Source organism: Muntiacus reevesi, chromosome 5 (genome assembly GCF_963930625.1).
Source record: "Muntiacus reevesi chromosome 5, mMunRee1.1, whole genome shotgun sequence".
In the NCBI taxonomy this organism is placed as follows: Eukaryota; Metazoa; Chordata; class Mammalia; order Artiodactyla; family Cervidae; genus Muntiacus; species Muntiacus reevesi.
In genome coordinates this window covers 11,378,136-11,404,220 of record NC_089253.1, presented here as the reverse complement: position 1 = coordinate 11,404,220, position 26,085 = coordinate 11,378,136, and the positions used below count along the sequence as shown (strand labels likewise).

Genomic DNA, 26,085 nt, shown 5'->3' with positions numbered 1-26,085 from the left:
TGGTAAAACAATTTGGTAGAAATTACTAGAAGAGAGTCAAATCAATATAAGAATTACTTTTCAAACAGTAATGTTCAAGATTTAGAGGATTAAAGGGCTTTCCCCCTTATTGGAGGTACACAATAAAAACTTGTTATTTCGATGTGCTTCCCATGAGTCTAAACATTCATGATAGTTATTTTTCAACGCATGTATATGGAATTTAGAAAGATGGTAACGATGACCCTATATGCGAGACAGCAAAAGAGACACAGATGTAAAGACAGACTTTTGGATTCTGTCTTTTGGAGAAGGCGAGGGTGGGATGATTTGAGAGAATAGCATTGAAACATGTATATTACCATATGTGAAACAGATCACCAGTCAAGGTTCGATGCATGAGACTGGGTGCGCAGGGCTGGTGCACTGGAATGACCCTGGGGTATGGGATGGGGGTTCAGGATGGGGGACACATGTACACCCATGGCAGATTCATATCAATGTATGGCAAAAATCACTACAAAATTATAAAGTAATTAGCCTCCAATTATAATAAATAAATGCATTAAAAAAAAAAACTGAATGAGGTATTAGGCCCAGGGTTTTAAAATTCTATACAAACAAACAAAAATCCAAACTTTAAAAAAACAATAAAAGCTTTTGCACAACAAAGGAAACTATAAGCAAGGTGAAAAGACAGCTCTCAGATTGGGAGAAAATAATAGCAAACGAAGCAACAGACAAAGGATTAATCTCAAAAATATACAAGCAACTCCTGAAGCTCAATTCCAGAAAAATAAATGACCCAATCAAAAATTGGGCCAAAGAACTAAACAGACATTTCTCCAAAGAAAACATACAGATGGCTAACAAACACATGAAAAGATGCTCAACATCACTCATTATCAGAGAAATGCAAATCAAAACCACAATGAGGTACCATTACACGCCAGTCAGGATGGCTGCTATCCAAAAGTCTACAAGCAATAAATGCTGGAGAGGGTGTGGAGAAAAGGGAACCCTCTTACACTGTTGGTGGGAATGCAGACTAGTACAGCCACTATGGAGAACAGTGTGGAGATTTCTTAAAAAACTGGAAATAGAACTGCCATATGACCCAGCAATCCCACTTCTGGGCATACACACTGAGGAAACCAGATCTGAAAGAGACACGTGCACCCTAATGTTCATCGCAGCACTGTTTATAATAGCCAGGACATGGAAGCAATCTAGATGCCCATCAGCAGACAAATGGATAAGGAAGCTATGGTACATATACACAATGGAATATTACTCAGCCATTAAAAATAATTCATTTGAATCAGTTCTAATGAGATGAATGAAACTGAAGCCCATTATACAGAGTCAAGTAAGTCAGAAAGATAAAGACCAATACAGTATACTAACGCATATATATGGAATTTAAAAAGATGGTAATGATAGCCCAATATGCAAAACAGAAAAAGAGACACAGATGTACAGAACAGACTTTGGGACTCTGTGGGAGAAGGCAAGGGTGGGATGTTCTGAGAGAATCGCATTGAAACAAGTATACTATCAAGGGTGAAACAGATCACCAGCCCAGGTTGGATGCATGAGACAAGTGCTCAGGGCTGGTGCACTGGGAAGACCCAGAGGGACGGGATGGGGAGGGAGGTGGGAGGGGGGATCGGGATGGGGAACACATGTAAATCCATGGCTGATTCATGTCAATGTATTGCAAAAACCACTACAATACTGTAAAGTAATTAGCCTCCAACTAATAAAAATAAATGAAAAAAAAAAAAAAAAAGAAAGAAAGAAAAGACAGAGGTTAAGAGAGAGCTAAAAAATAAAAAAGGAAGAGCAAGTTTAAATGATTTGGGAGATTTCAAATCTAACTTGACATGGGAGAAAGTTTTCTTCTGATTTCAGCTTAAGTTTAGAAATTAATGAACCACATTTTGATATTTTTAGTTTTACTTCCAATGCGTGTTCATTTGAAGGACTGATGCTGAGTCCAAAACTCCAATACTTTGGCCACCTGATGTGAAGAGCTGACTCACTGGAAAAGACCCTGGTGCTAGGAAAGATTGAAAGCAGGAGAAGGGGATGACAGAGGTCGAGATGGTTGGATGGCACCACCGACTCAATGGACATGAGTTTGAGTAAACTCCGAGAGTTGGTGATGGACAGGGAGGCCTGGCGTGCTGTAGTCCATGGAGTTGCAAAGAGTCAGACACAACTGAGTGATTGAACTGAACTTACCTGAATAAACCAATTATTTGGATTTGTTTACTATTAAAACAAAACCCAACAATAAGAGTTGGAGAGAAAAGAGCAAGGCTGGACGTTAAAGATGTGATTTAGACTGGCCTTTGCTCTGTATTGAGTGATCTTGCAAAACCCATGTCAATGTTTTCTGAGCCCTCATTTGCTCATTGTTAAAATGAGTGGCAAATTTTCTTCTCCCAATTCATAGGGTAGTTTGAAAGATGAAATGGTATCTGAAAAATATTTGAAAATAATGAAATAATATTGAAGCATGAGATGCATCATAATTATATGTTATATTAGTTGAATGAAGTAATAAAACTGTATGCATAGTAGAACCAATTTTGGCTTCATAAAACATGGATATACTCTCAGAAGGAAAGTTTTAAAAATACAGTTGGAACATGGCTTCAATTGGATTTATTGAATCAGAAGAATATCAAATTCACAAGATGTGATGTTGTTTTTGCTGTTTTTCCCAAGTTAGGGTAGCATTATTGAGCCGTGAGTAAAGCTTAAGCAAATGGTGGGGAAAGGCGCATGACTTACTGCTCAAACATTAAGAAAAAGTCCCACAGAGAAATAAATTCCTCTCCATCCACCTCCTACTGTCTTTGTCTTTATCTTGAAGTTGCTTTCAACTTTCTGATGTGAGTCAAAGACATTTTGCCATTGGGCTTGTTGTTTCCTTTTAATAAACTTATAAGACTTAAGGACAATCTGAATATATCATGGCTGGTTTGAGAATACTCTATTCCAAAAAAGTCTTCCATATTTTTCCTGCTTACTGATGGCACCACATTTGAAGACAGCTCAACCAATTCTGCCACATACAAATTTTGTGATTATGGATAAATGCCGTAACTTCTTTGACCTACAGTCTTCTTCTTGGTAAAAGAGAGGCTCTAAAACTTATGTCATAGACTGTTAAAATTTGAGATAATCGAAAAAGAGTAAACAACATACAACGCTAAACTTTCAGTAAATGATACTGATACACTTAGTGTGTCACCAGCATTAGAGAGAGCATGGACATTGGCTCCAGCTTAAGAGAAGGTCCTATCTATCTATCCAGCCATCCAACTATAAACACATGTAAATACATAAAAATACATGAAAGAAATGTATATATAAAATGTATGCAAAATTTATACATGTATGTGAGTGTGTATATAAACATGTCTATGTATACAACACACCACCAGGATGAAACACTAATCTCTGCATCTTGTCAAGAGACATAAATAAGTCTTCTAGTGACTCTGCCAGTTATGTACTCTGTTCTTCTGTGTGTGTGTTAGCCGCTCAGTCGTGCCTGACTCTTTGCAACCCCATGGATCGTAGCCTGCCAGGTTTCTCTGCCCATGGGATTCTCCAGGCAAGAATGCTGGAGTGGGTTGCCATGCCCTTCTCCAGGGGAATCTTCCAGACCCAGGGATGGAACCCAGGTCTCCTGCATAGCAGGCAGATTCTTTTCCATTTGAGCTACCCAGGAAGTGAATAAAAACAGCCAGATGTAAATGCCAAATGAAAAGGATTTCAGCCAGTTAAGGGCCTCTACATAAAAGGTAGACAGGATAGGAACACAGGTGACAATGACAAATCCCTGAGGTGATGAAAAGGATGGATAAGCTAATTCTGACTGGGGAACTTGACCAAGCTTTTCAGAGGAGGTAACACACAAGCTGAGTTTTGAGGAAGAGCTTCTCAGGCAATGATAGTAAGGGAGTGAAGAACAGTCTTAGGATCAACAGAACCTGAGGGTGATCCTGAATTAAATTCAAGGTGACATTCTTCTCAATGACTAAATGTCTTTGTTTAATTTATGCTGAGTCTATACAGACAAAATATTTTTAAACTATAAAAGTACACCTTGGAGGTTCTGAAATCTATGAATATTTTCTTATTATGTACATTCTGTTTCTCCAAAGGATAGACGATTTGAAAATACAAAAATGCCTAAATCTCATCAAGCTAAGTATATAAAATAGCTTGTAAATCCACTACTTCTAATTGCTTCTCAAATAAGTTTCAATTTCCCTACTGTGCATCTCTATTTTGAGATATTAAAAAATATTTTTCTTCTCCCTATTTTTTTTTTTTTTTCCTTTCTCCCTGTTTAAGCAGGTATTCATTGCAGTGGGAGGTAATGAGAGAGTTGAAATCAGAAGCAGCCTGCAAAGACCTCCCTGCTTCTGTTTCCAAAAACCTAAGCCCTTTGAGGAAATTAAAGGGTTTTTGGAGGAAGTAAAAGAGGAAAGAGGAGTCCTCTGCAGAGGGAATAAGTGGCTTCCCCAGTGGAGGGGCAGGGGAGAGAGAGATGCCTTGAACCGGAATGTGCACGTGTGCGGGCTAAATCATGTCAGTTGTGTCTGACTCTTTGTAACCCTATGGACCATAGCCCACCAGGCTCCTCTGTCCACAGGATTCTCCAGGCAAGAATACTGGAGTGGGCTGCCAAGCACTCATTCAAGGGACCTTTCCGACCCAGGGATCAAACTCATGTCTCTTATGTCTACCTGCTCTGGCAGGCAGGTTCTTTACCACTAGGACCACCTGGGAAGCCCTGAACTGGAACAAGAAGAGAGGAGGAATAGTTTTCAGAGATAAAGGACTTTGAGGCATGTCTAAGATGATGTAAAGTTTAAGCTTCCTCATGACCCATTTATGTCATTTAGGATTTGTCTAGTTGTGAGTCGCAGAACTCCCCCTGTTTGAGCTGGTAACACAACAAAGGAGGTTAACACAAATTCAGAAGGCGGGCTTCAGAGGTGGTTTGCTTCTCCATCTCAAGATGTCACCAAGACTGTTCTTCACCCCATTTACCTACTCTGCCTTCTAAAATGGCACTTCGTTCTAAAGCTGGGATACTCTTCTGGCCATCAAATGGCTCTAAGCTACTATCTGAGCTACAGGCTTTCTCACTTCCTGCTCATGAAACAGGGTGGGTTTCTGTCATGGAATTCTCAGCAAGAGTCACAGTTCACTCTGACTGTATTGAAATAGGCTGAGTATTCACCATGGATGGAGGCTAGGGGTCTTTGTCCGTCAGTGCTCATTGGCTTAAATCAATCAGGACCTATCGCATGAGTTCAGAGTTGCCTTAGCCTCCATCAAAGCACATGGGTTGTGTGGATAAAGGTGGACATCTGAACTAAAATCTGGACTCAATTAGCAAAGAGGGAGGGGTGAAAAGAATGAAGTTGGTAGATAACTGACAAATGTCCACCACATCGTCAGCAGAAACGGGCAAGACCTGCAGGAACAGCTCAGAGAGAAACCATGGGCGTTGCAGCAGTGACCTGTGAGGACACATGACCAAACAATGTGTAGGTTGTCTTGTCACTGTATAAGGACACAGAACTGTGAGATATCTCTGGAGGTGGTTGAAATGTTTGAGGGGGAAAAAAAGAACACTAAAAATGACTAAGTTTACATGTATTGCTAGCCAGACAATTGACCTACAGAAAAACAGAGATTCTCCCCTTAGAGTGTGGTCAGTGGCAAGGAATAACATTTCCAGCTTTCACCAGTTCTCAAGATGGGGTACTTGGTAACTCAGGTGTGATCGCTGGGCCCCTGTCCCACATTGCTTCTTGGGTCTTTGTTTTCCAATAACCTCAGGACCTAGTATCTCCATCATGATTCTGAAGTTTAGAGCATCCCTGAGTTAGAGCTTTCTTTGCCAAACCTCCTTAACCATCCACACTGTGTTGACACACAGGTCAGGAAAATAGGTTTACTCTGATTAGAAAACTCATTTGGGAATAGTAGAATTTTGCCATTTCTGTGCAAGTCTTTCCCGTTGCCGATTTTTGTCTAAAAGCTGTTAATTTTAGAATCAGATGTGCTTGCAATAGCATCAGATGTGCCTGTGATAACCAGGAGCATGTCAGGAAAAGCTGAGGGTCACAGTATAACAAGTGGTTTCCAGAAGGAAATATATTGGCCAGTTTAGATGATGTGAGGCTCAGGGTAAGGAACTGGGAGGGGGCACTTGGTAATATTCCGGTGACAGATGGTTTGTGGGGTGAAAGAAGGGAGATAAGTCAGCCCGGAGCTATAAAGAAAAATGGAGAAGGCTGGAGTCAGCAGCTGAATTTCAGCTAAAGGCATTTTGTGGCCATTCATCTAAATCAGGCCTTTGAGGTATGTTTACCAGGTAATCCTCAATCCTGAGACTTTGATGCTTACATCTGAAGAAAAGTTAGATTAATGACCCCCCAAATGTCTGTAAACCATATTTCTCACAGTAAATTTTTTTTCCTGACATCTGAGGCCAATGGTTAACACTGCAAAGCTCTTTCCGCATGGACAAAAAACTTGCTAGCTTCCAAATCAGAAAAGTTTCTAGACAGTAGAGACTTAAATTCATAGGCCTGTCAGTAGGCATTCTCTTTATCTGCCATTTTTTTCTGTTGTTGTTCTTTTATTTCCTGGGAGTTGAAACACAGTTATGGGTAACTTTAGAGGAGATGCATGCATAAGCTTTGGGGTATTAAGGTTTATTACAACGTGCCAACACTATTCCCTACTGGAGAGCTCAGCTTTATGACCTTACCTCAGCGGTGGGAGACAGGGTTAGACTTTAGAGAAGATAAATCTAAGCAAGGTGACATTTATTTTGAGAACAGGCTATGGCAGCCTGAGTCTAGGGCAGGACCTATTCAACAACTTTCAGAGTGACAGCTAAAATCCAACACCAAGATATATTTGCATAAATACACTTGGCAGGTTATGGATGCCAGATTTGAACCAGTCTGGCTAAGAAGAATTTAAGGGGAGGTCTCAGTAGCCATTGGAAAGAGAGTGGCTGTCCAGTTGGGTCTTTAGGGTAGATACAACATAGAAAGTGGATGCTGCCAGTGTGTTCTCTCTTTCTCTTTCCCTCTTCGTTAATGTCTGTCTCTGTCTCTCTCTGTGGGAAGCCTCATTTTCTCAGAGGAGCTTGCTCCACGAGGCAGGAAATTCATATGGCAACCACTTTTCGTCTCATCTCTCAGAACTCTACTGCACAGTTGGAATGCAACACCTCTCCCTTCCCCAAACTCCAGTGTGAAAAATCCTGAGGAGCGCTTATATTTGGTTTAGTCTGACTCAGGTGTCAGCCTGTAAACTGTACATCTAGTACCCAAGAAGAGTTTTTAAAATAAAGATCTCTCAAGTCCCACACACCCAAGATTCTGGTTCATTCAGTCTAGGGCATGGTTCAGGGATCTGTGTTATAATTATTATTATTAATTTTTACTAGCTTGTCAGGTAATTCCAATGAGTAGCTCTAGATCAATCAGCTGTGTGACCGTGGATGCTATATGACTGGCAGTGGTCCTCAGAATGACGTGGATGGAATGGGCAGAGAAGCAGTTCCCCCAAAGAAGAAGAATGTCCCTCCTGCCTGTTCTAATGTACAGACAAAAAAAAAAAAAAAAAAAAAAAGCTAACTATTTCATATGTAGAGACTGGAAGTGAAAGATCATTAGAATAAAATATTTAAAAGAATCTGAAGCAAATATCATAGCCAAAAGCTATTGAACAGAAAACGCTAACTGCTTGTCTAGCTAGGAGCTAAATTCTTGTGAACTAACAAAGAATGGAAGATAGAGCTACAAAAAGTCTGGAGTTATTCTAGAGGAAGCTACGGCTGCAAACTCAGGGCAGACTCCATTTATATACTTAAAATGCATTAATAATTGGGAATATATACTTTTTGGAGATCATTTAAGAAGCTTATCATTTGCCATTAAAAAAAAAATCCCTCTCCCTCCCTCCCTCTCTCTCTCACACACACACAAACACACACAGAGAAAAGCAGAACCATACATCTGCCACTTGACCTAGGCCTAGAATCATGGCCTAAAGTTAACCAACAGTGACATCTTTGAAAAAAAAGAATCAAGCTTAAAGGTGCATTTATACACTTTATAAAAACTAATAATATTGAGAATCTATGTTGTTCCATGAACTATTTAAGGCATTTACACATTATTTCTATTTTTCACAACAGTGGTATACGACAGATACTAGTACTACATTCATCATGAAGAAAGCTGAGGCTTAGTAGGTTAAGTCATTTGTTCAAGGTCACATAGAAAGTGGCTGATTCTGGATTCAAAAGGAAGTCCGAACTCAAAAATTGTGCTTATTTCGACTGCTTATGTGAATCTACTCTTGTTCTAGAAAACTTGCAATACCTTCCACAAAGCCAATAACACTTTGATCAAAATTCACATATATTAAGTAAATATTTTTACATCTAAATACACACTTACATTTGGATGGTATCTATATCTGTAAATATACATATGTGTGTATATATATTTCAAACACACTAAAACATACACTGATAATTGCAAATGCATAACATTTAGAGTTTAAGATGATTATCTAGCATTAAAATTATTTAACTAAAATAGAATAAGATTGTACTATAGCTGACTATATGAAATCCCATCAAATATCTTCAGGACTCTGGCTTTTTATTCCTGTTACTACTAATTTGAAATAGCTACAGAGATCCAGAAGAAAACTTGAAATTTAGAAACCTAAAGCCTCTACATTACTTGAAGCAACAGATCCTTAATTCCATTTGAATTTAGGAATTTTCATCTTCATGGAAACTCGACAGCGTGAGATAAATAAATTTGGCCTGATTCAGACATCCAAGGAATTTCTAGTTAATTTGAAGCCTGGATGAGTCTCAAGACTTCATCAGTAGACAACTTTATTTGGTTACTGCTTACCTACAGTTTACAAATACTGTTTAAAAAATTCCCAAGTTATCCACCTGACATCCCAAACTCAGTTCAGCTGCAGGAATTTGCAGGGTGCCATAAGTCAGTCAATTTTCTCTGCCCTATAGATCTGTTGATTTTGGCATGGATCTAATAATAAGTAACAAAATCGATGATTTATACTTAGGAATATGGCTCAGCTCTTTTTTTAAGAAAAAATGCAAAAGAATATCCCCGACGTGTCAGACAGAATCTTCAAATAGTGTCACATGGTCATACATTCTGCAGCTGTCAGGAAAACACTCCAAATGTTATTTTTCCTTTTTGGGAGACTGTGGTAGGGGTCGGCAGATGGTCAGATAGTCACTTCAACATCTCTGCTAAACTGTAGTCATGCATGCTGGTCAGGGTTATGAAGGCATGATGAATCTATTATCCATGCTGGGTCAACTCTCTTCTCTTGATACAAACCATATTAGGGGTACATAACCTATTAATTTCATACATGAATAATGGAGAAATCACTCAGAGGCATAGACATTATACTCAGCTACCTTTATTAATGTCACAGGAGTTGAGGGTGTGAGAAAGTCTTGAAATATCACAGGTGTCCAGGGCTGAGAGGCCCAGATTGTGTAAATTTGTTGGACTATTGTCTAGGCATCTTTGACCTCTACAACATTTTCTCATCCTACAAAACACCAGAATCTGTTCTTCTAAGATTCTTAAAATATTTTGAATATCTTTTCCATCACCTCCATGGGCAGAATTTAGTCATTAATTTTATGTCTTAAATGGCACATCTGCATCGTCTCCTGAATCCTGTACACCCAATACTGCCGCTAAAGTGATCTTTTTCAAACACAAGTATGATTGTGTCACTTTTTTCTGAGTAAAATTTTCCAAAGGCTCACCATAGTCTCCAAGATACAATTTAAAATTTAAATGTTACTCAAGGCATCTATGTTTCCAGTCCTTTCCATCCTTCCTGCCTGCTTTCTCTCTCTCTCTCTCTCCGAGTCTCACTTCAAAGCTTGAGCCACAGTCATCCTGAACTGTTGATACCTGCAGTTCCTTGAGCATGTTACTTTTCCATAGACCCTTGAACATTTACACTTGCTGTTTCCTGAGAGGTCCTCTTCTCCTTCCTTGCCCATGGCTAGTTTCTCTTCACCCTTCAGGTATAATGTCTCAGAGAAATTCTCCATTCTGGGCCAGGCAGTCACTGCATTCTGTTCTTCATTATGCTTTCTGCCCATTTACTTCGGTGTCCTCCCCCAGGTGGTGAAATTCTATGAAACAAGGGCTGTGCTCAGGACCCTTGTTCAAAAAGTGTTTGACACCTAAGTGTCCATAAGACAGGTGTGGGATTTATCATGTGTGGCAAAGCAGCCAATGCATCGACTGATGGCACTAGAGGGAAGGAGTCATCAACATGCCCTCAAATTGTGCAGTGGTTTCCCCTTTTCTTTTAATACTGTCATAGGAATATAAAGAACACTACAATAAAATTCCTTCCGTCAAGGAACTCACATTTCAGTGGAAAAGACATTTTCTTCATCATTTAGTGTGAGAAATTCTCTACTTGTGTTAATTTATGCAGGGGAACCTTTCCCAAGAGGGGAAGTCAAGAAAAATTTCTTGGAGGAAAAAACACTTGAGCTTAATTTGGTGCAATTTAACTCAGCAGCAATGAGCTTAGGTTTTCATGTCTGGTGGGCATGGAGCTGAATCCTAGTTCTATCTTTGACTAACGCTGTGACTTTTGACATGTGACTTAATTTCTGAGTTTAATTTAAACTCATTTAAATTATGAGTGTCCTAATGTGTTAAATGAAGTTAGCAATATCCACCTCATAGGGATGTTACTAAATGTGATTAGCTTATTACTAAATCAAATGTTACAGAGATGAAATGCATCAAAAATGTAAGCTGTAACACATATAGCAAAGACGGTAACTTCCTTATTGAGCTCTTTGTTCACTCATGTCCAACTCTCTGAGACCCCATGGACTGTAGCCTGTCAGGAGCCTCTGTCCATGGGATTCCCCAGGCAAGAATAATGGACCGAGTTGCCATTTTATACTTCAGAAGATCTTCCCAACCCAGGGATTGAACTCACATCTCTCACATGTCCTGCACTGGCAGGTCGATTCATTGGATGTCTAACATCAATTCAAGTAACGGGGAGAAAGAACAGGGAAAGCCAGTATGAAAAGAATTCTTGTTGGATTGATGGAAATTGTTCATTGAGACCGAGAAGCTAGGTTTTAAGCTTCCTCGGCGAGCCTATAAATAACACTTGTGAGAACTATCAAATTAGTATGAAGGAAATGTTGAGAATAATAAAGATGCATGCTATTCTAAATCTTTATATTAACTCCATTAACAATCATAAGAGAAGGGATAGGCTACCCACTCCAGTGTTCTTGGGCTTCCTTTGTGGCTCTGCTGGTAAAGAATCCGCCTGCAATGCGGGAGACCTGGGTTTGATCCCTGGGTTGGGAAGATCCCCTAGAGAAGGGAAAGCCTACCCACTCCATTACTCTGGCCTGGAGAATTCCATGGACTGTATAGTCCATGGGGTCATAAAGAGTCAGACACGACTGAGTGACTTTCACTTTCAATCATCACGAAGGCCTAGGAAGTGTTAATAAATACCTTAATCTCATTTCCAGATGTGGAAATTGAGACACAGAAACGTTAAGTACTCAACTCAAAGTAACTTGACCAGTAAGTGACAGAGCCAGAGTCAAACACAGGCCATGTGTCCCTATTTCTCTGTACTTGTGAGCACAGGCATAAACCCCAATAGTCACTGAATGCATACTACATTCCAGATACTGTTCTAGGCGAATTGGATGTAGAGTTGCCCATATATTTACATATAGTATATATTTAAGGAGGAGATAGATGTTAACAAAGCAAACAATACATAAATACATAAATAAATACTATAAATTTCAGATGTTAGTAAGGACAATTATATAACAATAAAACTATGAGAAGGAAAAAAAAAGTGTGATGGGGAAACTGTACGACTTCAATGGAGTACAAAGGGGAGATTTTTCTGAGGAGGCGACATTTGAGTTGCTATTTCAATGATGAAATGAGCAAATCTCATAAGGAGCCGAGGGGAGATTTTTGCAGGCACACAGAGTATCACACATAAATGCCTCAGGTGAGAAAAGCCTGGCATTTGAGGAATGATGAGAAAGTCAGTGTGGTCGAAGTGAACTCTTCTAGGAGTTGACAGTTAGGCCATAATATTGAGGAAAGCAGCAGAGGTCAGATTATATACAGCCTTGTAGGTGATGATAATGAGTGTAATTATCACTTCTTGGAGGGTCTTAGGAATAGAAGTGGTATGATCAGGTTTCTCCTTCAAAAATCACTCTGGCTACCTTCTGGAAAAGAATGGACAGAAGTAGAAGCTATTACTGTGGTCCAGGCATGGTGTGATATTGATTTGGACCAAGATTCAGCAGAGTGCTAAGATTTGACTGATTTTGAAATATATTTTTATGGTAGCACCACTAGGACTTTTGCTAGATACCAAGGGAAAAAGAGTAATTATACAAGACTTCTCGATACATTATTTTTGGCCTGAATTACAAGGAATAGTATAGAGTCAATGAGTTCAGATAACGAATATTAGGAGAGAAGCAGCTTTGGCCCTGAGGACAGGCAGTACAGGGAAATCATGAATTCTGTTTGGAATATATCAAATTTGGGTACTAGGTTTCTGGAGCATTCCAACATTTAGAGGAAGAACCAGCAAGGAGACTGAGAAAGGGCACTGATGAGATGGTAAATAAGCAGGAGAGTGCTTTGTCCTGGAAGGCAAGAAATTAACACGTTTGAGGAAGGAGGCAGTGACAGCTGCAGCAAGTGCTGCTCAGAAGTCAGGACTGAGAGCTGGGGTGTGTATTTAGCAAGACGGAACTTGCTGTGACTTTGACAGGGACCGTTTTAGAGTTACCATGAGGATGAAAACACGAAATAGGTTAAAATAAGGAGAGGAAGTACTAAAGTGGAGTTAAAGTAGACAGTGTTCCGAGATTTTTGGTTACGCTCAACAGAACAATGAGGCAATAATGGGTGAGGAACATTGGGTCAAGGGATACATTTTTTTTTTTTAAGATGAGAGCTATTATCACGTCTAAATTAAATTTATCCAAAAATAAATAAATAAATAAAAAGGCAAGAGAGAAACTGATATTGCAGGAGAGAGAGGAGAAAACTCCAGAAGCAAATTCCTTAAATGGACAAGAGGTTATGGAGTCCGGGTTACAAGTGAAGAGCTGGCCTTGGAAAGAATCAGGGAACAGAGAAGCACACTAGTGAATCTGGTGGTAGGAAGTAAGGCGGTGTTCCTTTGATGGCTTAGATTTTCTCGAGGACATATGGAGAGAAATTAATAGTTAAGAGCGAGGATGAGGGAGGGGGTGTTCGAGATTTGAGGAGATGAAATGAGACAGGAAACTGTTTTCCCAGAGACCGAGAAAAGGATTTTTCTAAGGAGGTTGCTAAGAACTGGTTGGTTGTTTTGAGAGTTCGTTTGAAGCCAACATTTATAAATTTAAAGTGAGATGACTAGGTGCTTCTCTTGCCGTGATTAGTTGCCCAGACGCTGACATGGAGTAATCAGGAAGGTGTAAGTTTAACCACGGTAGGTTAACAAGGGCTGAGATGACCACAAAGAAGGAGAGAGGAGAAAAAATGCTGAGTGTGTAAGAAGGAAAATTAGAGTGATGGACCAGGGAACAGAGGCCAAGGGGAGGAGGGAAGTGAGGGCGTAAGGGTGAAAACAGAAGGCAAACGGTGAAATCAGAATCAAGGTCCCAGTGGGGAGAGGAGGAGTACTAGAATAAATGACAAGGACACAGAGAAGATGATGCTCGACATACAGGTCTTGGGAAGGGTACAGCTAAGAGCAGGGAGAAGGTTCAGAGTGTGATTGAGAACCTTAGGGCGGGAAGTGAAGGACGGGTGATGCCATGCAGGCTCATGAAGCGAGTGCAAACACACACCAGGACCCACCATTGTCTGATTCATAGAGAACGTTCTATCTCACATCACTGCTAGCATCTAACTATTTCTGACCTATAAAACCAGGGTAACTAAATGGTGTTACAGTCAAGACATATCTATGTGTGGGGTTCAGGGAGACAGAGCTGACCTCATAAGGGTGAGATCTGTGCAGTGCAAAGAGATCCTATGGTTAGAAGGCACTGCCGTTGTCATCTTTTACTGGTTTTTAAACAAAGGCCTCTCACCTTGATCTTGCGCTGCATCCTACAACTTATATAGCTATTTCTGGACAGATGAATTAGTGATTTAGAAGGAAAGATATCTTCTCTTTCCTCATTTGGGTTGATTTTCCATAAACCTCACTTTTATCCGTTTAGCATGCCTTTAAAACAGTTTATCAAAGTTCATAATGGAAGTTTTAAAGAACCCTGTCAAATACTTAACTTTTAATGCAAATTTCCTTTTAAAGCCACTGACAATAAAAATTAGGCTGGAAGTAAGAAATGACCTAACGAAACTGAATAATTAGTAAACTAAAAAAGAAAAAAATAATTTTAAATGTAGATCTAGAGTCTGAATTCATGCTTGGATGAGAGCACAGAAAAAAAATACTTACATTTTTATTTCTTAATATAAATGTATTACATGTTTCCCTAGAGGGGAAAATGGCAACCCACTCCAGTATTCTTGCCTGAAAAATCCCATGGACAGAGGAGCATGGTGGGCTAATTTGGAAGGGTCACAAAGAGCTGGGCATGACTGAGCATCTGAGCACTCTCACATTGCATGTTTATTATGGAAAGTGTAGAAAATAAATATAAACAAAAAGAAGTAACTAACAATTACCTCAAAATCCTTAACAAGAGCTAATAATTTTTAACATTTTGGTATATATCTTCATTATGAATGTATATTATGCATATGCAGATGAAGGTGAAAGAGGAGAGTGAAAAAGCTGGCTTAAAACTCAACATTCAAATAATTAAGAACATGACATCTGGTCCCGTAGCTTCATGGTAAATAGATGGGGAAACAATGGAAATAGTTACAGACTTTATTTTCTTGGGCTCCAAAATCACTGTGGAGGTGACTGTAGCCATGAAATTAAAAGACACTTGTTTCTTGGAAGAAAAGCTATGACAACCTAGACAGAATATTAAAAAGCAGAGACATTACTTTGCCAACAAAGGTTCGCATAGTCAAAGCTAAGATTTTTTCCAGTGGTCATGTATGACTATGAGAGTTGGACCATAAAGAAGGCTGAGCACTGAATAATTGATGCTTGTGAACTGTGGTGCTGGAGGAGACTCTTGAGAGTTCTTCAGACTGCAAGCAGATCAAACCAGTCCATCCTAATGGAAATCAGTCCTGAATATTCATTGGAAGGACTGATGCTGAAGCTCCAATACCTTGGCCACCTGATGCAGAGAGTCAACTCATTGGAAATGATGCTGGGAAAGACAGGGCAACAGGAGAAGGGGGCGACAGAGGATGAGATGGTTGGATGGCATCATCAACTTAATGGACATAAGTTTGATCAAATTTGGGAAACAGTCAAGGACAAAGAAGCCTGGTGTGCTGCAGTTCACGAGGTGGCAGAGAATCAGACATGACTGAGCGATGGGGCAACAACAACAAATGACTGCTCCAATTTCCAGGCTCACTCATGGCAGTGAATATTAACCTTCCTTTTAAATGTTTTGCCAATTGGGTTGAGAAAAACTTTAGTACCATTGTTTCTTTGTTTAATAATAAGGCTGAGCAAGGTTCTGGATGCTATTGGCCTTTTCTTCTTTGATGAAGGTCCTGTTAATACCTTTCAGTCACCTTTTTCTAGGCATTCTTTGGCCTTTTTCTTATTCTTCTCTAAAACACCTTTATATCTCAGGCTTATGGTACACAAAATTTCCCTAATTTTTCAAACCTTTGCCAAGGAATGAACAGCATGTTTTCAGAACTCTGCAGGGTTGCTGTGTTTTTCTCTATGAGGGAGGTTTTAAAATCCATCACATATTATTTTAAACTAAAAAAAAAAAAGAAAGAAAAAGCATGGTAATGGTAGTTAAGAAGATCACATTAATATCACATAAATGAAAATACAGTATAACATATCTTAAAATGCATAGCAAAAGATTAATAATGAAAACAATAGGAAAAAAAGTATTGATCCCTGGGTCAGGAAGATCCCCTAGAGAAGGCAATGGCAACCTGCTCTAGTATTCTTGCCTGGGAAATCCCATGGCCAGAGGAGTCCACGGGGTCACAAAGAATCGGACACGACTGAGCAACTAACATTTTCACTTTCACATCACACAAGCTCACTGCATACTTGGCTTCCCCTATTCATTTCTCCAAATCCTGGCCATGCATTATACATAAGGAAAAATTCTGGTAGGTTGGTTGGCTTGTCTCCATGCCTTCCACTGCAAACATTTCATTAGTATTTTCATTGTGAGTGTGTATATAATACATATTTGCATATTTTCCCAAGACAACCCATTAGAAAGCAGAATGTGGGATGCAAGATTAGGGTTTTGGATTATTGGATTTTTTCTTACCCTCTCCAATGTAATTTCTTCAAACTCATATTCAATTTCTGTTCCATTGACCTGTAAACAGGAAAAAAAAATAAAGAAAACCATTAAATACATTTTGAGGAGGAGAGAGCTGCATTTTAAATAACATTAGGGGGTTAAATTGCATCCTGGCTATGAATAAACCACACTCTATTGATGTTTGTGACTGTATGTTCTCTTCCAAATGAAATATAGTCCAAGGTATTCCGAAATATGACTGAGACTCTACAAACAAAACAAAACAAAACACAACACAACAAAAAAACACTCACTGTATCCTTTAAAATTTCTTGATGTTTGGGGGAGAGAAAACAGTACAAAATATGTACTGTGAATTTACAAAGAGAAAGCCACCTAGGGTCATTGTTACAGTTACAAGGGAAATTTTTTCCTAATATCTTTCAATTTTTCTATGGATAGATTCTAGAATATGACCTTAAAAATCAGTGGTAAAGGGCAACACAACCATATTACATTTTTGGCTGTAAAACAGCATTAAGAATGACCATGTTAGATAAAGAATGCCTTCTCTTTATTGGTTCAAGCTTGGGTAATTTATGCCCATTATCCTCCTGCTATATTTGTTGAGAAGCCCTGAGCCATGTAACCATGGCTTCAGTAGCAATGAGAAAGGAACAAACCAGGACATGCTTGAAATTTCTAGTGAGAAACCATTTTAACCATCCAACCAACCCTTAAATTGATTCGAACTTAGAGAGAGAAACACATGTTAAGTATAGTCAGGCAACATATAACATATGACTTAGATTTCAAGTGACATGAATACAGAACATATGAAGAGCTACTTTAAAATAATCTAACAAATATTCAATTCTCACTTTTATCTATCACAGATCCTATTCAGCCAGGCAAAATTTCTGAGCAAGGAAATTCTTGAATTGGCTATTTTTGGTTGTTGTTGTTAGAATATGTCTCAGCAACATTATTAACATTTAGAAATTAGTGAGAAAAAACTAATTTTCAAATAAAAATCTATGATTTTTATAAAATTCTAATTTTACTTTACTGTCCCTTCTGTAGAAGAATTTAAACATAGTTCTTGCATATTAAGAGCTTTATGGAGGCAAGGACCAGGCAGTCACATGACCTAATGGAGCCTGACCAAAAAAAAATAAATAAATAAAGAAGGGAAAAAAGTGAATGGATGAATAACTGAACTAAGTAAATTATTTACCCGATTTATAAACAGAGGCATTTGTGGGTTCTCTTCCATAAGGAATTTGAATATGGTATCATTAAGTGAAGGTATAATCATAACTGTAATCAGCAAATATAGAGAACAATAGACTTTACTTAAATGTGTCCACCAGTCACTTAGAGCATGTTTTTTATTTTCTAATTATATGAGCTAATTGGTGAATCACATCTTATTGTGTTACTACATTATCAAACAGCCTGAAACCAAATTTGATTTTCTGGGCTTCAGCAACTTAATGACTCAGGGAGGAGAACTTGATGATGTTACCACTAAGGTTTAGCAACTTTACAGTTTTTTTAATTTTATTTTTCACATGTAAAAATCAAAACTCAAACTCCCTGTATGTGTGTTCCCATATCAATTCTTTTTTTGTCTTTTTTTATTTTTTCAAAACTGATTTTAGTTGACAGAGGGAAGTCAGAAAGCGAAGGCTGAGTTAATGTAATGTGTTTTAATTCTCACAGTATGGCTCCATGAAGCTTTTTTTCACTTCAGTGTTCTCTAGAGTGGAGCCCTTCACACTACTAAAGTGCTGCAAACTGTGGTGGAAAAAAAAAACAACAAAACTTCAAAGAGAAGAAAACAACAAGCCTCTGATAATAAATATCAGAGGTGAAAATTCTGTTAGGAAGTGCATAAAAGAAGAATATTTTAGTGACATACATTGCATAGTTGGGGGTCTACCAAAATATTGCTTAATATTTGTATGATCATATATGCTGAATTATAAATCCTAGAAGCATTATTTATACATATCCAAGTTTGTATCCAAAAGCTCCCCAGACAGCTACATGAACTATTGATGGCTTCACATTGACTCCATGGGTCTTTAGTTTTCAACCTAAGAAAGCAATGTCGTTTGCCTAATTCATTAGTACCCAGGATTTCTTCATAGGAAGGGAAAATGACATCCAGGTGGGGATGTAACCTTCCTTATAAAAGAAAATATTCCACGACTACAACTGGATCTAGTGAAATTATAAAGGAGTGAAAGGATTTTAGCATAGGTGAGACAATATTTCAAGCTTTAATTGAGGAGCATTTTAAACATGGAATAACAGGAAAGACATTCAAGAGGTTCTAGAGTTTACTGCTTTATCACTAAGAGAGCACATTCTACACTGCCTGAGGACCCCTAAGAAAGGAAATCCTACACCGACCCTTGGCAAAGACCTTGGGGAAAAGAACGAAATAGAAAGAACTAAGAATACTTCCATTTTAAACATAAGTGTTGTAAAAGTGGACTGTGACATTTGTAGCTTCCCAGTAGAGCTACTGGTAAAGAATCCCCCTGTCAATGCAGGAGATGCGAGAGATGCAGGTTTGATCCCTGGGTCAGGAAGATCCCCTGGAGAAGGAAATGGCAACCCTCTCCAGTACTCTTGCCTGGCAAATTCCATGGACAGGCTATAGTCTACAGGGTCACAAAGAGTTGGACATGACTGGGCAACTGGACCACAAGCAGCACAAATAACTTTTCAGAGGAGTATACCAACTCAACCGTCTTTAAATGCTTTTTGTTCACACTGGCTTAGACGAATAGGTGCTCTCTGGGTGGTAAAGAGCCAAAAGTTATGAACAGTAATTCCCTCCTAGCCTTTATTTTGTGTATTCTTACTCTGAAAAACCAAGAAAAACTGTCAGGAAGGGCCTCCCATCATCTTCTGGGGGGTTTACAGACAATCTATTGTCTCAACTTGCCTTGATGGTCTCACACTACTTCCAATTAGTTTAACAACACATGCCATTTAGTTAAAAAGAAAAAAAAAGGGGGTGGGGTGGGGGGCTTTGGGGCTTCCCTGGTGGCTCAGAGGTAAAGAATCAGTCTGCCAATGAAGGAGACTCTGGTTCAATTTCCGGTCCAGGAAGATCCCAGCATGCTGAGGAGCAACCAAGCCCCCGCACCACAAGTACTGAGGCTGCTCTAGAGTCCCGGAACCACAACTACTAAGCTGCAACTATTGAAGTCAGCACACCGCAGCTATAGAACAGACCCAGCTCTCAGCTGGGGAAAAGCCCATGCGGCAACAAAGACCCAGAACAGCCAAAAATAAATAAAATCATTTTTTTTTTTTAAAAAAGGGGGCTTCCCAAGTGGTGCAGTGGCAAAGAATCTGTCTGCCAAAACAGGAGATTCAAGGACATGGGTTCAATCCTTGGGTCTGGAAGATCCCATGGAGGAGGGCATGGCAACCCACTCTAGTATTCTTGTCTGGAAAATTCCATGGACAGAGCCCGGCAGTCTATATTCCATGAGGTCACAAAGACTTGGATGAGACTGAATACGCATTCAATTTTGGCTTCCCCAGTAGCTCAGCTGTAAAGAATCCCCCTTGGAGCTGGTGCACTGGGATTACCCAGAGGGATGGGATGGGGAGGGAGGTGGGAGGGGGGTTCAGGATGGGGAACACATGTAAATCCATGGCTGATTCATGTCAATGTATGGCAAAAACCACTACAATATTGCAAAGTAATTAGCCTCCAACTAATAAAAATAAATGAAAAAAATAAAATAAAATAAATGATACACACTGAAAAAAAAAAAGAATCCCCCTGCAATTCAGGAGATGCAGGCAGGAGACTGGTTTGATCCCTGGGTCAGGAAGATTCCCTGGAGAAAGAAGATGGCAACCTATTCCAGTATTCTTGCCTGGAAAATCCCAATCCATGGAGTCACAAAAGAGTCGGACATGACTGGGCAACTAAACAACAACAAATAACATTCTTCCTGGAAAATACTGCCAAATACAATTTTTTTTCTTGACTAACAGCATTTCCTGTGAGATTTAAGCACCCCGGTAATGTTTTATATTACTGATGGTTTGCAGCCTGTACAGGTGCATGGAGATGGTTCTGGTTAACTCAGCTCTGGCTCTGACCATCAATCAGCATCGTCTCTCCACCTGGAGAAGTGAGAGGACTGGCAGCTTTCTAGACGTGGAGGGTCAGTAAAATAGATGGAAGTTCCCAGTTTTGAAATATGTTTTTGTTCGGATACTTGATTTTTCTGAACCTAATGGTTATGGAGTGTCAGTCGGTAGGTTTCCAGGGTGGCTGGAAAACCAAATTGATGCCACACATTGTCCTGTCTTGTTCTGAGCATCTAGCCTTCCTGGCCTCAGATGGAAGTTAAGACAAGAGCATAACCTATTCAAATTCAAACTTGGTATTTAAAATTCTAATTTCATAAACTCTGAATATTTTATATATGTTTTTCTCTCCCCAACAGTCTTTAGTTAATTTCACTGCTTTTTCTTTTTTTTTTTTTCCTTCAATGCTATAGTAACCACCTGTCTGGGTGATAATATAATTTGATTTGAGATCTGTTTTTATCTCTTGAAAAGAGGTTTTTCATGAATAAGACATGTGAACTATTCCATGTTTTAATGTTCTTTAACTGGAATCTTAAGTAACAATTTCTTTGAATTTTTTGTTCGTGTCTATAGTGTAACTTCATTAAAACTAACAGCATACTAAAATGTCAGATGAATGAATTTTATACATCCCTATATCACATATTAAAACAAGTGCTGAAACACGAATATCAAAGTGTTGACTTCTTAGGACAAAGCAACCCTACCCAATGAACAAGTATTGAGCTTGCATGATGTGCCAAGGGATGTGAGAGGCACTGAGAAAATAAAGATTTTAGTATATTATTCCTGTTCTCAAGAAACATACAGTCTTTATAGAGGTACCAAACACAAACATTAAAACCTCACAGACATGAGATATCTAATATACAAAATAAAGAAGTGAATTTGAGCCATAGCCCCCCTGTTGCCACATGCAAGAAGAGCTATACAGATCTGTTTATTATTTGCTGTGTATACATATTTGATTCCCCAGTAGTATGGAATATGACAGTAATGGACTAATTCTGCCCATTATAATAAGTGATTATAAAACAGTAAATAAGACTTAGCTCAATTTTTAGTTTTTAGTATATAAAGCTGAGTGATGAATTTCAACAATAATTTAAAGGTATCTATGACAACTGGCTTAAAAATAAAGAGTATCTATCCATATACTTATGCCATTTGTGTATCTTTTTGAAAATTTGTTTTTTTTAATTGAAATATAACTGCTTTACAATGTTGTGTTAGTTTCTGCTGCACCACAAAGTGAATCAGCTACATGTGCATGCAGGGTAAAACAATGAGATAATTACACACCTATCAAAATGTCTAAAAAAAGAAGAGAAATTCTGGTTACAATAGCACATGATTATTTTTATGAAATTGTTGAGAAGAATAAATGAGAGAACACATCTTAGCTGCCTGGCGCATAGTGGGTATTCAGTAGTGAGAGTTATTCTAATTAGTTCTGGATTGACAATCTGCAGGGTCACAAGATTTATTTGATCAAATATCGAACATTTACTCACTTCTCTCTCGTTGTGGCACAGGAGATCTTTGATCGTCACTGTGGCACGAGGGGTCTTTATTTGTAGCATGCAGACTCTTAGTTGTGGCATTTGGGATCTAACTCTCTGACCAGGGATTGAACCCGGGCCCCTGCACTGGGAGTTTGGAGTCTTAGCCACTGGGCTCCCAGGGAACTCTGTGTTTTCTTTTTAATATTCTCTTGCCCAGTTTGACCATCATGTTGCTCTGTTACTGGCACTAACTTTCCCAAGGGTGGCTTCCCTGATAGCTCAGCTGGTAAAGAATCCTCCTGCAATGCAGGAGACCCCAGTTCAAATCCTGGGTCAGGAAGATCCCCTGGAGAAGGGATAGGCTACCCACTCCAGTATTCTGGGGCTTCCTTTGTGGCTCAGCTGGTAAAGAATCTGCCTGTAATGAGGGAGACCTGGGTTTGATCCCTGGGTTGGGAAGATCCTCTGGAGAAGAGAAAGGCTACCCACTCCAGTATTCTGGTCTGGAGAATTCCTTGGACTGTACAGTCCATGGGGTCACAAAGAGTTGGACACGACTGAGTGACTTTCACTTTCCCAAGGTGGATCTCATTGCATTCTTTATAGCTCCATCTTCATAAGGATACAAGACTTCATTTTACTCTTTTTTTTTTTTTTGGTACCCCTGTAGCTTCTGGCACCATGCCTTCTTCATAATATCTTTCTAGAAGAATCTTTAGAACCAAGTCACATGAGAACTCTAAAAATTGCATTGTTACTGAATTCTTCTCTACTTGGCAGCCCCTAACTGCAGTCTTTTCCTATCAAATAAGGCTTGAATTCCTCTCTCCATCTTGGGAAAGTTTTTATACACATGCATGAAGCGGTCAGTGGTAGTTGCTCAGTCATGTCTGACTCTTTGTGACCCCATGGACTGTATGTACCCTGCCAGGCTCCTCTTTCCATGGGATACTCCAGGCAAGAATAATTAGAGTGGATAGCCATCCCCATCACCAGGGGATCTTCCTGACCCAGGGATAGAACCCACATTTCCGGCAGGTGGATTCTCTGCCATCTGAGCCAGCAGGGAAGCATGCTGTTAAATTAGTAAGTTCTAATTTAAATACTGAATATGTGAACTAAAGCATGATCTAACAGTTATTGAGAACCTACCATGTGCTAGGTTTGATAAGCCATGGAGAGACAGGCATGAATGAGATATGACTCCTGTCCTCAAGTAACTCACTCTTAGCAGAGAGAGACTAATGAATGACAACAGGCAAGCAAGTGATATGACTGCTGTGTTAATGCCTTGATTATAGCAGGTGCAGAGACCACATAAAGGAAGGGACGCGTGATTGTACCTAGAGGCTGTCGAAAAAGGTTTCATAGAGGAGGTGGTATGAACCAAACGTGTTCAGAGGCAATATTCATCAGAATGGGAAGGAAAGAGATGAGCCTGGCAGGGCGTAGGGAACAGCAGGAACCGCTTCTTCAGAATGCTCTGTGAGGGAAAGCCCTGGCCTGCGCATCATTAAGACCTGTACTGTAGTCTTGATTCTGCAGTGTAACATGACAAGGTCACGGTGCTTCAATTTTCTCACGCAGATGGATGATCTCTGGGGTTGCTCCCTGCTCTGACCTTCTCACATCAGGGCTTTTCCTCTCCACCTACTGTTGAAATCATATTTACTTTGCCTGTCACTTTGGTCAAGGTGCACCCAACCCTGACTTAAGGGCTCACTGGGAACTTTTCTATTAATTCTCTCTTCCAAAGATCCCAGTCGACAACCCATAATCCTACCAGCTAATATCTCCCTAATCTCCAGGTACTTCAGGCATGTCCCTTCTCCTTGATCTTGTAAGCATCAGGAAGGAAATGAGCTGGCAAGGTCAGCTGGTCTCCTTAGCTCCACTCAAGGACATCACCTTCAGCACCTTCCCCATTTATTCTTAAAGATCTCAAGTCCACCAGTAGAAACAAAAGGTAGCTCTTTACCTTTGAAAAAAGGAAAATAGGGAGAGTTTTGCTCTACCCTCAACCCAAAAGAAAGAACGGAAGACTGATATTCATGACCTACATCACATTGAACTTTACATATCTCTGCTGAATGGATGAAAAACAAGCACTAAAAGAGTGATAGCTAATAAACCAGCATGGAAGCTCTAATCAGGATGACAGCATCATTAAACAAAGCCTGGAGGTTTGTCACACACAACTAAGCTGTCCATCACTTTCTTTAATAATGTCCCTCCTTCCAGACCATTTCCACTGCCTAAAATTGTACCTGCTCTTCATATTAAGAGGAATTATTACAGAGAAATTAAAAGCTCAGAAGATGGACTCTAAAAGTTCCAAATTCCAACTGCAGTTCTGTCACTTATAAGCTGTTGTAATTCATCTTTGCTAAGCATTATAGCCATTAGTGTAAGTGTTAATATTCTTTCTTTAAATAGCAGTAAGCAAAAAATTTTCTGGTTAAATTTTAGTGAGCATCTATTTTAATCTGAAGTATGTATCTGGTTATTTTATGAATACTATTCAATTATAATGAGACTGGTTTACAAATATGCAACATAAGCTAAAATTAGAATACATAACATGTTTTTTTTTTTTTGAAATTAAAACTCTTTTTTTTTTTTAATTTTTCAGTGGGTTTTGTCATACATTGATATGAATCAGCCATAGAGTTACACGAATTCCCCATCCCGGTCCCCCATCCCACCTCCCTCTCCACCCGACTCCTCTGGGTCTTCCCAGTCCACCAGGCCCGAGCACTTGACTCATGCCTCCCACCTGGGCTGGTGGTCTGTTTCACCACAGATAATATACATGCTGTTCTTTCAAAACATCCCACCCTCCCCTTCTCCCCCAGAGTTCAAAAGTCTGTTCTGTACTTCTGCGTCTCTTCTTCTGCCCTGCATATAGGGCCATTGTTACCATCTTTCTAAATTCCGTATATATGTGTTAGTATACTGTAATGTTCTTTATCTTTCTGGCTCACCTCACTCTGTCATGTTTTAATGACCAGGATAACCACGACGGATGTGATCACTCACCTAGAGCAAGACATCCTGGAGTGTAAAGTCCAGTGGGCCTTAGGAAGCATTATTATGAACAAAACTAGTGAAGTGATGAAATTTCAGCTGGCAATTATGAATTCTAAAAGATGATGCTGTGAAAGTGCTACACTCAATATGCCAGCAACTTTGGAAAACTCAGCAGTGGTCACAGGACTGGAAAAGGTCAATTTTCATTCCAATCCCAAAGAAAGATAATGCCAAAGAACGTTCAAACTAATGTACAATTGCACTCACTTCACATGCTACCAAGGTAATGCTCAAAATCTTTCAAGGTAGGCTTCAACAGTACATGAACAGAGAACTTCCAGATGTACATGCTGGATTTAGAAAAGGCAAAGGAACCAGAGGTCAAATTGCCAACATCTGTTGGATTATAGAAGAAGCAAGGGGATTCCAGAAAAAATCTACTTCTGCTTCATTGTCTATGCTAAAGCCTTTGACTGTGTGGATCACAACAATCTGTGGAAAATTCTTAAAGAAATGGTAATACCAGACCACTTTGCCTATCTCCTGAGAAACCTGTATGCAGGTCAAGAAGCAACAGCTAGAATCAGACCTCAAACAATGGACTGGTTCAAAATTGAGAAAGGAGTATATCAAGGCTGTATAGCTTCACCCTGCTTATTTAATTTATATGCAGAGTACATCACGAGAACTGTCAGGCTGGATGAATCACAAGGTGGAATCAAGATTGTCGGGAAAAACATCAATAACCTCAGATATGCAGATGATGCTGCTCTAAAGGCAGAAAGTGAAGAGGAACTAAAGAGCCTCTTGATGAGGGTTAAAAAGGAGAGTGAAAAAGTTGGGTCAAAACTCAACATTCAAAAACTAAGATCATGGCATCTGGTC

At 39.4% G+C, this 26,085-nt stretch overlaps 1 protein-coding gene across 5 annotated transcripts in view; it reads right to left on the bottom strand.

Moving 5' to 3' along the window:
* Window positions 1-26,085, bottom strand: part of DLG2 (discs large MAGUK scaffold protein 2) — a 2,219,272-nt gene that overhangs the window by 760,845 nt on the left and 1,432,342 nt on the right. For all 5 annotated transcript variants that reach the window (XM_065936970.1, XM_065936964.1, XM_065936965.1 and 2 more), the window contains one exon: window positions 16,556-16,606. In XM_065936970.1, the coding sequence (XP_065793042.1) occupies window positions 16,556-16,606 (51 nt within the window). The remainder of the gene's footprint in view (window positions 1-16,555; window positions 16,607-26,085) is intronic.